The sequence below is a fragment of the Poeciliopsis prolifica genome, unplaced genomic scaffold, assembly GCF_027474105.1.
Source record: "Poeciliopsis prolifica strain line A6 unplaced genomic scaffold, Auburn_PproV2 SCAFFOLD017, whole genome shotgun sequence".
Taxonomy (NCBI): domain Eukaryota; kingdom Metazoa; phylum Chordata; class Actinopteri; order Cyprinodontiformes; family Poeciliidae; genus Poeciliopsis; species Poeciliopsis prolifica.
In genome coordinates this window covers 9,535,893-9,548,877 of record NW_026562392.1, presented here as the reverse complement: position 1 = coordinate 9,548,877, position 12,985 = coordinate 9,535,893, and the positions used below count along the sequence as shown (strand labels likewise).

Here is a 12,985-nt window from a genome sequence, read left to right as displayed (position 1 = left end):
TTTGATTGAGGTGTGTGTGAGCATGAGCTGGATAACCAGCATCAAGGACTTCGAGCTTAATATGCTTTTCATCACTGCATTCCTGTTGGCTGTGAATTATTTTAATGAGGTCTAGATAACTTACTGTAGTGACCGGAGGATTTTTTTGTTGTTGTTTTTTCCAACTATATAAAGGACACAGTGCTATTTGCTGCATACTTGCAGTCAGCTGGTCGTTGGAAAGTTCCTACAATTTTCCTTTGCGCACAAGAAACATAAAACCAGCAGTTAGGAAGGACTTTCTGCATCAACAAATGCAGACAGTCATGGTGTGGAAAGAAACTGTCTCTCCTGTTGAGTTATTGCAATTTTAAAAATACTGTTGGTAAACTATGAACATTGGTGTTAAGTGGTGGTAAGGTAATAATTGCGGCAGAAAATAAGAATACTAAGAAACGGTGGTTTCAAAAGTGCAATATTAGCAGATAGTAAGGTGATGTCAATTCCTTTCTGTGGGTGTTCATTTCACCACTTACTACTCTGTTGTTTCAGCATCATTCAGAATTACAAAGAAACTCTTCAACTACTAGATTTTTGGAAACAATAAAATGTGGTCGTGGTGTCTTTTGCAGGAAGTGAGCAGAGAGAGAAAGGGAATAAATATGCAAGCAAAGCTCCCAAGCACTACACCAACAACCTGAAGCTGAAACACAAAGTGAGTCGAGCAGCTAAAAATATACCGAATATATTTAGCCAGAGTTTAAATGAATAAATATGAGGCACCAGAAGCAGCGATACAATCAAAGAAAAGTTGTTTTGCTGAAATAATGCAATGATTTATTTTTTTAGTAGTTTACAGTATATTACACTTTAAATTCAATTCAGTATTTTGTATGTAAGAGATTGTTGAAGGGCAATAAAACATGCTGACTTATTTTTACTTTTTACAAGCCATTTATATATATTTGCGTAAATATGTTTTTCATTTACTTAAGACAAAGTTTCAACATAAAACTACCTGGGGAAATGCATGACCTAGAAGCTGTTCTTCTAGGTCATGCATTGTTTGTCCAACTACATTAATAATTATTTCAGCAAGTGATTTCAAAAGACACCAATATTAATCATGATCATAATTGATTTTCCATAATTGGGCAGCTTCAGCTGGCATCACAAAATAAACATCGTAGACCAGGTTTAAGCTTCCCACTGCCTGGTATCTGAAGGCCTTCTGAGGAAACTTGATCAGCTCTGGTGTTTCTCACCTCAGTCTTTTTCCCACATCATTTAGCAAAGAGGGTGTGAGAAAATAAGGCTAATTACGTTCATCTCTCTCTGTTCTTGGTCCCTGTAGACATCTTCCAAAAAGTAATATTTAGGTTTCCTAAAGCATTCAATACTGATGGCAAAGATATGTCTGAAGCAGACCTTGGCTGTCTGGGTTTAATCTCTATGAGGCTCTTTTTCCAAACAGTTTATTCCATATAGTGCAATAAAACTAAAATTTCCCTTCACCACTGAGACTTGCAAACCTAAAAGGCTTCTATCATGTTGACAGACACAAGCACATTACAGTAAATCTCAACAGCAACAAGTTTGTCAAGTTTATAGACGCTGTCGAAACACAAATTTACTGAAGGAGCTGCTGACTCCTAAGCGTCATCATCTTATTATCCTTTGGCCTCTCAGATGGAGCCAATATGCATTTTTAATCACCAACCAAGACTCAATTATTCAGCAGTTTATATATAATTACCAAAAGGTAGTAAACGAAGCAGTCATTTTCATCTGCTTTGAACACATTGAGGGCTGATGTTTAACCACAGAGCTCTTATTACTTGAAGAAAATACTGACCAAGTAAGTGAATTAAAAGGTTTAGACAAGACTGTCCCAAACACCACAACTCTCTATGGCATTTAAATAAAGCCAATAAGTATAAAAAGGTATCTTTATGTCCATATTACTGAGCTGTATAATCATTACCTTCAATTCTTGGAAAGCAAATGCCATCCAATTTTGCAGTTTTGTTGAAAATAGAAATGCAGAGAGGACTCGATCGGACTCAAGTTAAGCTTGATGGGGGCGACCTGTTTGAATTTTGAATTGCTGAATTTATGTCAGACATTCCAAGAAAAAAACAAAAATAAATTTTTTACATAGTTCCTTGGTGTAAATGCAACACCCTATTGCCAAACATACATTCACAATTAGACACAAAATCATCACTTATTTGATCCTGTAGTTCATGACATGAATAATCTTCCCATTTTCTGTTCTCCTTCTAAATCAGAGTTCCTAAACCAGATGTAAATAATACATATGACTACACACACACAAACACATGCACGCATACATAAATAATACATATACGTAAAGACATACCTATAAATACAGACAGAAACCGACACATCCAATCTCAACCAATCCACAGTGCTTTTTTACCAGTCCAAATCCATCACCCCTGTTCGTCCCTATTCTTTTCAACAAGAACCATTTTGAGGCTTTTCTTAAACAACCTCACTGTTGGAAACCCAGACATTATGTACCTTTTACAAATCAACACATTTTCTACAACATTTCAGTCTGTGGTAATTTCAGTCTGCAAGACACAGGAATGTTTTTGGAAGATAACAGGAAAACTTAGCTGAGTAAAAGCTCAAAAATTGTTATTTTTTATTTTTATCTTTCAACTTGTCTCATATATTATAAAAGGTACTTTGAAATGTTTGTTGCTAATTTGGGAGGTAAGAATCTTGGTAGTGCTAGAAAAGAGAAAGTTTGTGTTGTCAAAACAAAACTATGCATTTTACGAAAAGCACTATGACATTTTATAACATTGAAAGGTTTTACAAGCGATAATGAACTTTAACAGCAGTAAAATTTGACTCACCAAAACTCTGTTCTCCGTCTTGTCTCCTTTGATTTCCAATTTGACTCTTTTCCTCAGTGACAACTTCACCTTCCTCCCCACCGCGTCCCTCACGCTCTCTACATATGGGACAAGAAAGAAAATGAAAAGAGAGTGAAACTTATGAGGAAAATCTGTCAAGTCGAGGATTCCCCATATTTGCTAATTAGAAAAACTAGATGTTCAATGAAGAATTTATCAAATCCAATTTTAATTGAGTATTTTTAGTAGTTCTCATTTAAGTTCCCAGACCTGTGTGGGAACATTTTTGTGGAGTTTTCAGTGAATGAGACATAAAAAGTCACCTGCTTTTTTTTTTTAAAATAACTAATATATTTGAGAAATATACTTAAATTCCTACCAACAGAATTCTGATATGTTGTACCTTTAATTTACAAGCATTCTCATATAAGATGAATGCTTAACTAGCACTGCGACTGTTTGAAGCTGCGTTTAAATGGCAAGCCGATTCTAGTCAGGTGTAAAACAAAATGACTTGTACTATTCATTCCAGACGAATCAGAAGCTGAAAAATCTGGAACATGGAGACCAAAAGGTTGGGAGGGATTGAAAGAAGTAAGAAAGAAAAAGAAAAAAAAATACAATAAGCAATGATATGAAAAGTCAAAGAAATTCAAAACACCATTTCCAGGTTTACCTGTTCAAGAAAGTTCATCCTGAAAGTCGACTTATAGAGTCTAAATACAGTCTCCAGAATCCTAAAAATAATAGAATTACAAGACTTAAATCAAGGACTTCCTAGATGAGAAAATATATGCGTTGGCAATCAGAAAGACAATGAATAATTTTAATTTCCAAGACAAGTGTGCAGGGAGGGACGTTTTGCTTTCCATACACATGTGGAAAATTGTGTATGGTCACCAGAAAACAGACCAGAAATAGTAAATGGCCTGTACTTGTGGTTCACTGACTATGCATGTAACCATTAGTGAAGAAGAACACTCTACTTTCAAGGTTAAGGTTAACTTTAGCAAAAGAGTGGTGTAGATAAAGAATGAGAAATGTCTTGGCATAAACAACATTGTCATAGTAAATTTGGTCACTTTGAAGTTTCTTGAAAAGGAATTTAAACATCATGACAGTTTAGTTTAGTGGATTTATTAGCCCTCGTATACCTGGAGCCCCCTATGTGACTCACACCTATTTTTTTTTTTTATGTATATATAAAAGAAATTAGATGCAAACAAAAAGACACATGAGACATGGTTTTCTGTTCAAATTCATGGTACACACCCAGTAGGTCCATCATCAACCATACAGCCGGTTTAAAACGTATAACTGGGTCAACCAACTCTTCACACTATGCATTCACTTCACACACGCATCACAGCTGACTTCCAACAGTCTGTGCACGCGTCTGACACGAGGAGTGTTTCTGGGAGCGCACATCTGTATTGGCATGCACACATCCCCGCCTCCAGGCCTCCACCTACCATCATCAGATCAAAGCAACACTAATAATTAGGTAGAAGGCGAGAATAGTTAATCTGCCAGCCTGAAGCTTTCAAAAATAAACATCACCAAATGTGCATCCTAATCCTCAGGGGAATTGCATCTGAACAAGCACAAAGTAAAATATGGAGGTGAGCTGAGTTCACGAGTCTGGCCATCTTGGGATTACATGCAGAAGACATCTAGTGGTTTGTCAAATGTGGTTGTTCTGTCAATTAATTAACTTCAAAACAAAATCTTAATGAAATATGACACCAAAGTCACATGTAGAGCCTGGATAAACTGTTCAGACATGAATAGATGTTCTTTGAGTCATCCAGAGGACTGTCATCCTGCTGCAAAACTTAAGTGAGCTTCATTATTTTCTGGTAAAAAGAAAATTCATTGTGCTCTCAGTTACAACAAGTAGCTCAGGTCCTGAAACAACAAATAGTTTCAGGCCATCACACAGCCAACACCATGTTCGAATGTCAGTATGACTTTCTTTCTGAAACTCTGCATTAGTTTTCTGCTTGATGTCACTGGTAACACATTACCCACAACTAGTCAAATTTTATAGTCATTTCACAGAATATTTTTCCATTAGTCTTTGGTATAATCAAGAAAGTTTTGAAAACAGTGTGATGGGTGTTCCTGCATCAAGAACACTGATGTAAAATGAAGAAAGTGAGGGTAGAAGTGCTTTAAATTGTGCTATGGATTTGTTTGTCATCACCTGGTTGACTCATAACATGGTGGTCTATTTTTTGAGATTGAAGCACTTACACAGACAGCTTCTGTGTAAGTGGTTTCTAAAATCTATATGCTTGTCTTCAGACATGGCTGTGAGTTGTGAAATTGAGCCAAAAAAACAATAATGAAAGGTTTTCACAAGGAGAGAAGTGACTATATATTTATATAGAGACAGGTTGAATTGAAAAACAAGAAATCTGTGTTCTGACATATATAAACTTTGCTTGATCATCACTCTTCTTCACATCCATCTAACAGAAACGTGTCTCCATAATAAGAGCACAAATACCCTTTGAAGCAGGCCATGCAAAAAAAAAAAACCACACAGTGAGATCAAACTGATTCTTCACTGCAGAGATGACACAAAAATATCCCAATTATCTCTGTTAGATACAGTGTGACGCTGCAAATTGCATAAAATTTGTTCCGATCTAATCAGCCGTGATGACTTCTTCTCTACTAAAAATTGAGTCCCAGAGACACGAAAATGTGTTTTTTCTTAAAACTTTAAGATAAAAGTTAGTTGGCCTAAGGACTAGTTATGAAAGATGTGTAAGAGGATATGGAAAGTTCTGGTGTAACTTAGCTGAAATCATCAATTTAGTTCAGTCAACGGATCGTGAAGGATTTTCTTCTTTGGGATGCATGAAGGATAATGCGTGATGTTAAATCACAGGCAGCATGGCTGTAAACAATGACTGGGTCTAGTTCTCCAGACAACACCTCATGACTCAGGAGTCATGGCTTGCTAGATTTTATACAGAACAAGTAAAGAATGGGGTCAATAAATCAACAAGAGTTTCAAGAAATTCCAATAATAAAAGTCAAAGTTGCAAACATTAGGTGCAACAAAGTTGATTACTTCAAATGTTTGATGTACTTGTATAAAAAGTACCTCAAAAGTACTGAAACTATTTCTATAGAAAAAAAAATATCACAACCACCAATTGCACTTACCTCCCTTTTTATTACATACACCTGTTCCATTGCCAATCACATGGCAGACACTGGATGAATGGCACCTTTTGTAGTAAAAACAACCAGTGGAAGTTTAGCTTCCCTTTGTCAGAAATTTAAAGTTCCTTTTCTTTGTTTTTCCCTTGACTCTGTGCAATTGGGATATTATTGCAAATAAGCTGATTTTCTTCACTTTTCTTTCCTTTATCTCGTTTTGATTTCTTTGCAACTTTAGCATTTCAATTTCTAACGTCTATGAAAGGTTTAGTCATCAGGGGCAACGAGAGCCTATTCAACAATTTTTCTTGTTTGATTGCAGATTTTTGCTGCATTTTACTAACGTTACAATTGTGCCACCGCACTCTGAAACTATGATGACGATTGTCATTTTAACATAATGTGCGGTTGTAGTTTCTGCCTTAATCAAGAGGGAAACCTCTTGATTAAGACATCCTTAGATTCTCAGTGCTCAGATTTAAAGATCATTCTGAAATCTTCTCTTGTCTTTGGTCCTTCTTTCTGCAGGGTTTAAAAAAAACATTTATCATGGCAGTTGTTGCATAACTTTGGCTCTGCTGTTAGTTTGGGGGAGTGAATAGAGTAGAATCAGCAGAACAGATAGAAAGAAAGAAATCTCAATGATATTCTACAACGCCCAAGAGGCCAAAAGCTCTTGGGCTTGTAAGAAATAAACTCTGAGAAACAGCTCAGCATTACACCAAGGTGTCAGACACTGAATTACTCTCCCAAACAAAGAAACCTTGATCACAGCCAAAGAGCTGCAGGACTCTGAGGTTTTAATAAAGAAAAATAAGTGAAGAAGCACAAGAAAGCAGAAATAATGAGGCAGCCATGTATGCTGAAACTCCAGGACAGATATGGAAGATTGGCCCAGGCTTTCCATATGAGGGAAATGATCCTGTGAGTAATGTGCACAGCCCAGACAGACAGACAGACCACTCACATCTAAACTATTTGGCTTTTCCTCCTAAGATAGTCCACATTATGAGCGTGTGCGTTCTGTGGCAAAGCTCCATGGAGAAACAGCTTCACGTGATAAACTCTGCACAAATTATGCACGTTTATTGGGATAATGGTTTGCAAACCCCACAATAGCAAAAAGGGAAACAGCTGTCAGTGGAGGACAAAATGTTTGCATATTTAAGAAGATAACGCAACTTTAACGAACATAATGAACAGTCACTCACTCTGAATGATCAGAGTGGGATAAAGCAGCGGGATCAGTGATTGTTTGCAGGAGGGACACATGGTTACAAATCACTGTCTGTTCTTACCCAGAAGCTCTTTAGGAACATCAGACGATTCTTCGCTCATTTTTCCCGGAGAGAAATATTCCCAAACAGCGCCGAGAACTGGGTCAACACGTGGAGAAGCCCTTCATTTGGAGGGGAATAATGAGGAGAGGGTTAGAGAAGTGTCAGGTGGCGGTGGTGCGGTTCTCCGGGTTACATGCTCCTCTCCTCCGCTCCTGTCCGGACAATGTATCCGCGTTTTGGTGGACGCATCTCCTCTCGGTTAGTGAAACTCCCCCTCGGTCCCCGAGGTCTTATAATAAGAACAAAGGCAGAAAAAAAAACTAACAAAAATGAGGTATTGTTTGAATCAAATCAAAGCCCGGAGCCTCGGGGACATGAAAGGACCGCTGTTCTGAATCATCTTTTCGTCCGCGGCCCTATCGGAAAGCCGTCGGTATTACAGTGCAAAGCAGTCGTGTTGAGCGGAGCCCCTCCCCGCTCGGTGATGCCACGGCCGGGAGCCGATGCGATGCCGGGGCGTCATGGCGTGGCAGAAGGGGGCGTCGAAGATGGTGGTGACAGACTGTTATTAATGAGAGGGCCACATAGGTGGATTCTGTGAAACAGTGACTCCTAGCGGTTATGTATGCTTACTGACCCCTCCAGACAGTAAATCCTTAAAAATATTATTTACAGAATTATTATATATTCTGCAAGTATAAAAACACGGGGTTCACAGCCATTGTAGATTAAAAAGGAGTTCATTTCCACCAAAAGAAAAAAAAAAGAAGAAAAAAAATCAGAAATCATGTCTACCAAAATCCTGCTGAAAAATGAATTGTTGATTTTTCTTGATCAAACCAAATCTGGCATTCAACTTTCTCAATGACTGGTGAATAATGAAAATACCAACATTTCGAAGCATATACTTCCGGCACCCGCAGAGAAGTGAAACAGCGCCACCTTGTGTCCACGTATTACAATTACATATGAAGACCTAAGACCTGAGTTGGTGAAAACAAAGTAAACTTCATTTTGGGGTTTTTACACCGGATTAAACTCCTTTATGTCTTATTTTTGTTACTTTATGTTTGGAGTTTACACATTCTTCCTGTGTCTGTTTGCTTTTTCTCTGCGTATTCCAGTGTCCTCCCACATTTCATATCTTAGATTAATTTAGGTTTCCCTTAACTGTATGGTTGTTTCTGCCAACAACAGAGAAACAGTGTGCTCCCTATAATCACCAATGGAGATAGAAAACACCCTGCATGCATAATCAGGTCGGACATTTTAATGTAAATAAGAAATGTGTTTAGAATAATTAAATTTCAACTGAATTTTCATTCTACAGACACAATATTGATATGTGCTACTGTTATCTGAAGTAAAACTGATATCTTTAAAGGGAAACGGTGAGTTTCCTGTGATTTGATTAAACCTGTCATTAGCTGCTACCCTGACTGATGCTCATTGTTGAAAAAAATGCAAATAACTCCATAGTAAAATGTCTCTACAAATCTAATTTAGGTTCAAAACAGAAACACTGTTAGACTGTGAATTGAGATATGAATATATACAGTTTCATTCATTCCTAAAGCCTGAATGAACATAACTATCTGACTCATTATGTTTTCACTTCTGCCACTGGGTTTCGATGGTGGAAGTTCTGCGATCAGATTGTATTTCCAGTCAGACAAGGAACTCATCTGAATATGTGGGTGTTTTCCTTTTATCAAATGAGTCACGATATTTACATGGGAAAGGTTAAATTTATTCTTGCGTGAAGGGAAGTTGGCATTTTGAGATGTGCATAAACTTGATGAGGAACTCTTGTTGAAAGTTATGTTTCAGTAAGTAGCAGAGAAACAGTTTATGCTGAAAAAGGACCAGAACACACACCGAACATTATTATCATGTAAAAATGCTCAAGAATGATGACAAGCTGGGAGATATTTCCGTAAAACATCATTTTACAGCAGCTTTGGACTATCAGCATGTTGAACCTCTTTTAATCGTTTATATTAAATGTCTTTTCTGAACAAGCCTGTAGAAGACAATGGAAATAAGTTGCAATCTAAGGTGAGTTGATCTCAAGCGTACTGCATCATTCCTGGGCTGAAGAAGATTCCTATCTTGTATTCAAAGAAGTTTTAAATAATAAAAATAATAAAATTATTATGGAAAAAAAAGTATGCAAATATGGTTACAGGACATTCCTGAGTTACTTAAAACAACTTTAACTTTATTTTTGTTACTGTACAAGAACAACTTATTCATTCAGTTTGATTTCACGTACAAAATGTTTTACATTCCTTTTATAATATTCTAAAGCTTATTTTTGACACAAATATAGTTCAGTACCTTACCGGGATATTCAAAACAATACATCATTATGCTCTTATAAATGGGAATTTGGCCAAGCATACAGGAAACACAAACAAAGAATGAACAGGGTTTTTTTTTTCCAGCATATAGAAACATTTAATAATACTGATAACCTCTGGTACTCCCAGTAATGCTGCACATGAATTCAAATTTAAAAGCGTTCTGTAAAAAATATGTATTCAGTAAACACACACTATGAGAAAGGATGTTTAAGTTCAGCACAGGCTCCCCACACGGATTTTATAGACTGCAGGTAGGATTCTGCTGCTTAATTTCATCAAGGATGCTTTCCAGTCTGGTTCCTATGGAGCTAAACTGGGGATCCCTCATGGTTTTAACCAGCTCTTTCAGCTGCTCTGCAGACGCCTGGGCCAGCCAAGCTCTGATCATATCTACAAGAGGGCCTCTCTGCTTTGGTAGAGCTGAGTCATCCTCTTGATTCTTATGAATAACCCTGTTGTAGGAAGAAGAAAAAAAAGTTTTAAGCTTTAAAGAAATAATGGGTGAAAAATGTTATTGCAGAAAAGTTTAAGTGTGATCTCACTTGTGAATCAGTCTTTTTAAGTCTCTTCTTGGTATCCTGCTCCCAGTAAATGATGCAGACAGGACTGCTCTGAGGTCCTCACCTGTAGAGGAGATGTTTCAATTAAAATCTCACCTTGCCAAAACTTACTAACCTACTTTGTGAATTTCATTCGATTTTTGAGTCATATGAAATTCCAGACTCAAGTTCCGTACCTCCATTTGCAAGACTTTGACAGGTGCCACAAACTGTGTCGTGGAACGCTGAGCCTTGCAGGATCATGACTTGTTCTCCTAAGCAGTCCTTATGTTTTACACACTGATCCAAGGCAGAAGATGAGCTGGAAAAAAACCCTTTGGGACATTTTTCACACACAGTGTCCTTTGTTGGAGTACCTACGACAAAAACAAAAATACATTTATCATTGCATTGAATTTGGAGCAATTGTGAAATAAAATATCTTAAAGGTTTCTGTGTATTGCAGAGATACATTTCACATATTAACTCCTGACTATGTGTAATAAAGCTTGTGTTACCTATCGCCTGAACTCCATATCCACTGCCGCATTCTGTGTGTCTGATGCAGAAGTCCTCCATCATGTAAAATCCTGCTTTGCAACGACAGACTCTGTTGCTGACTGGAGAGCACTCAATCTCCACCTCCTGGTTCTGTGAGCAGAAGTTGTTGCAGTACAGACACCTGCTAAGGTAGTTCGGCAGCTCCGTGAAGTGGTCACTCTGACACTGTCTGCACTGTGTTTGCCTGGTGGCAGTGCAGTGAGCGGTGCGGTAAGTTCCCGGTTCGCATTTATTGCACAGGAGAATTTCACCTGTTACACGGTCTCGGTGTTCGTAGGTGGGATCCTGTTCGGTGCAGAAGATAATGCCAGGGAGCAGGAGCATGACTAACTGGGAGAGCTGAGGAGAGAATTATTAAAGGATGAGAAATGACACTCATTTCTAATCCTGTTCATTTTGGTCCCTGACAATGCCATTTTAAATTTTCTTCTAAACTTGGCGTACTGCAGGTCTCACAGCCATTCTCTAAAATGTCATTTTGAGGGTTTTTTGAAAAGCACATGATGTATCTCTCAATCAGTTAAATAAACACATGATTAACCAGCCCTTTTTCATTTAAAATTCTCTGTCATGTTTGTTCAGGTTACGAAAAAAATAAAATAAAATAATATGGCATCAGTTCTAGTAAAATATTTAAGTTTCATTCATTATTAAAGCTATCATTCAGTCACTCACCACGCTCATGATGTCTTCACTTCTTCAAAGTGGATTTGACATCAGTAGCAGATTCAGTGACTTTTATAGGGAACTGATTGCGTAGGTGTTTTTTTTATGTTGTAATCTTTTGATCAGCTTATGCTGAAAGGTCAGTCTGGTTCCATGTGATGGAACGCACACACTTATCAACAACAACTGCTGCGTTTGATTAAGTAGCAGAAAATCATTTTAAAAAGTTGATTTACTTTCATTTCAATGGGCACCAAATGATGACATGTAGCATTGAATCATGTTATAGTTCTAGTATAAAACATGTTTCTCCCATTTTGATAAAAACGAGGAAAGTAAATAAAATATAATGACAATCAATGTGGTGGTTTTAAAGACTCAGACTTAAGTTAAATTAACTTGGCTACAAACTGATGCATGCTGAATGCATTACCTTCCAAATAAAGCAAGGCAGAAATTATTTTTTGATCTGATTAATTGACGTTTACAGAGCTTTTAAATAATGCAATAGATAACACACAGACAGCGGCCTCATCTCTCCTCAGCATGCTCTTTCCAGCCTCACTGCAAGTCAACTTCCTTAAAACTAAAGGTGAAAGTATCTCATTGCATGATATGAACTGGCATTTCCATTGTCAGTACACTTCGTATTGACATTTTAATTACATGAAGTAAAAATGAACCCCACTCTTTAAATTCAATGGCTATGACTTTCTTTTAACACATGGCTAGATGGTTTGTAAGTTGCTGAAGTTGTTTAAAGATGTAGCAAAAGGTTTAAAGAAAATATACTTTTTTGCACAACTTGAAAAACTCCTGTTTCCCCAGCTTTCAGGAAATGTCTCTTCTCTGACATCTGCATGACAACGTGTAATTTTACTCCACTTTGTAACATTTGAAAAACCTGAATAATAATTATCTGCGCACTGGTGAAAACGAGGTTAATTTCCGCTGTACTTTGAAGAACACATCAGTGACTCAGAGGTGTGAATAGTAAAATAATTTGCTGAATTTGAAAAGTCGGTTTGTGAGTATGCGAGTGCTTTGTGACTCAGACGGATACACGTGTCATCTGTTCCTGTTTTCAAGCACTATGCTACTGAATGGCTGAATCGACTAATTTTATGCTTTGCTTGACATTTTGTGATATTCTATGCTTGAAGATCAAGCTGAATTTTTTTCAAAATGTTATGATTATAAAAATAATTCATTATTAATTCACAAAATTGTATTTTTATATTTACGATCAGAATAGGGAATATGAATAATGTAATCAAATCTACCCATCTCTTTACTAAACAATCTTAAATCCACCTTCTGTAATAGCAGAATCTTCCTTACCTGTTTGTAAATCCAGCTGAAAAAATGTTAGAAATGTATGTCTAATAGCACTTAGAAGAGTCATATGTAAACTCATCTTGCCAAATTATAAATTTTTTTGCCTACTTTGTTCTTGACTAATTAACATTTTCACAAGAAATTACTGATATACATAGAAATCCATTTGAATGTTAGCAGAACCTAAT

At 37.0% G+C, this 12,985-nt stretch overlaps 2 protein-coding genes across 5 annotated transcripts in view; both read right to left on the bottom strand.

Annotated features, from left to right (window-relative positions):
* Positions 1-7,742, bottom strand: part of LOC129367528 (F-actin-uncapping protein LRRC16A-like) — a 49,169-nt gene extending 41,427 nt beyond the window's left edge. For all 4 annotated transcript variants that reach the window (XM_055042053.1, XM_055042055.1, XM_055042054.1 and 1 more), the window contains exons 1-2: positions 7,346-7,742; positions 2,871-2,968 (exon numbers count right to left, since the gene is read on the bottom strand). In XM_055042053.1, the coding sequence (XP_054898028.1) occupies positions 2,871-2,968; positions 7,346-7,385 (138 nt within the window). In that variant the 5' untranslated portion in view covers positions 7,386-7,742. The remainder of the gene's footprint in view (positions 1-2,870; positions 2,969-7,345) is intronic.
* A 1,865-nt stretch (positions 7,743-9,607) lies between these two features.
* On the bottom strand, positions 9,608-11,482 carry LOC129367591 (tumor necrosis factor receptor superfamily member 6B-like). Its single transcript, XM_055042137.1, has 5 exons — positions 11,469-11,482; positions 10,751-11,132; positions 10,430-10,609; positions 10,236-10,317; positions 9,608-10,145 (listed from the first exon to the last, which is right to left on the bottom strand). The coding sequence occupies exons 1-5, from the start codon at positions 11,475-11,477 to the stop codon at positions 9,932-9,934; spliced, it is 867 nt and encodes a 288-aa protein (XP_054898112.1). The 5' UTR covers positions 11,478-11,482; the 3' UTR covers positions 9,608-9,931.
* Between the last annotated feature and the right edge of the window lie 1,503 nt (positions 11,483-12,985).

What these genes read in the sequence shown, in the direction of transcription:
- LOC129367591 (XM_055042137.1), bottom strand. An exon ending in ATATGGAGTTCAGGCGATAG is followed by an intron (nt 10,610 to 10,750) that starts GTAACACAAGCT and finishes TTTTTGTCGTAG; the next exon opens with GTACTCCAACAAAGGACACT. An exon ending in TCAAAGTCTTGCAAATGGAG is followed by an intron (nt 10,318 to 10,429) that starts GTACGGAACTTG and finishes TCTCCTCTACAG; the next exon opens with GTGAGGACCTCAGAGCAGTC.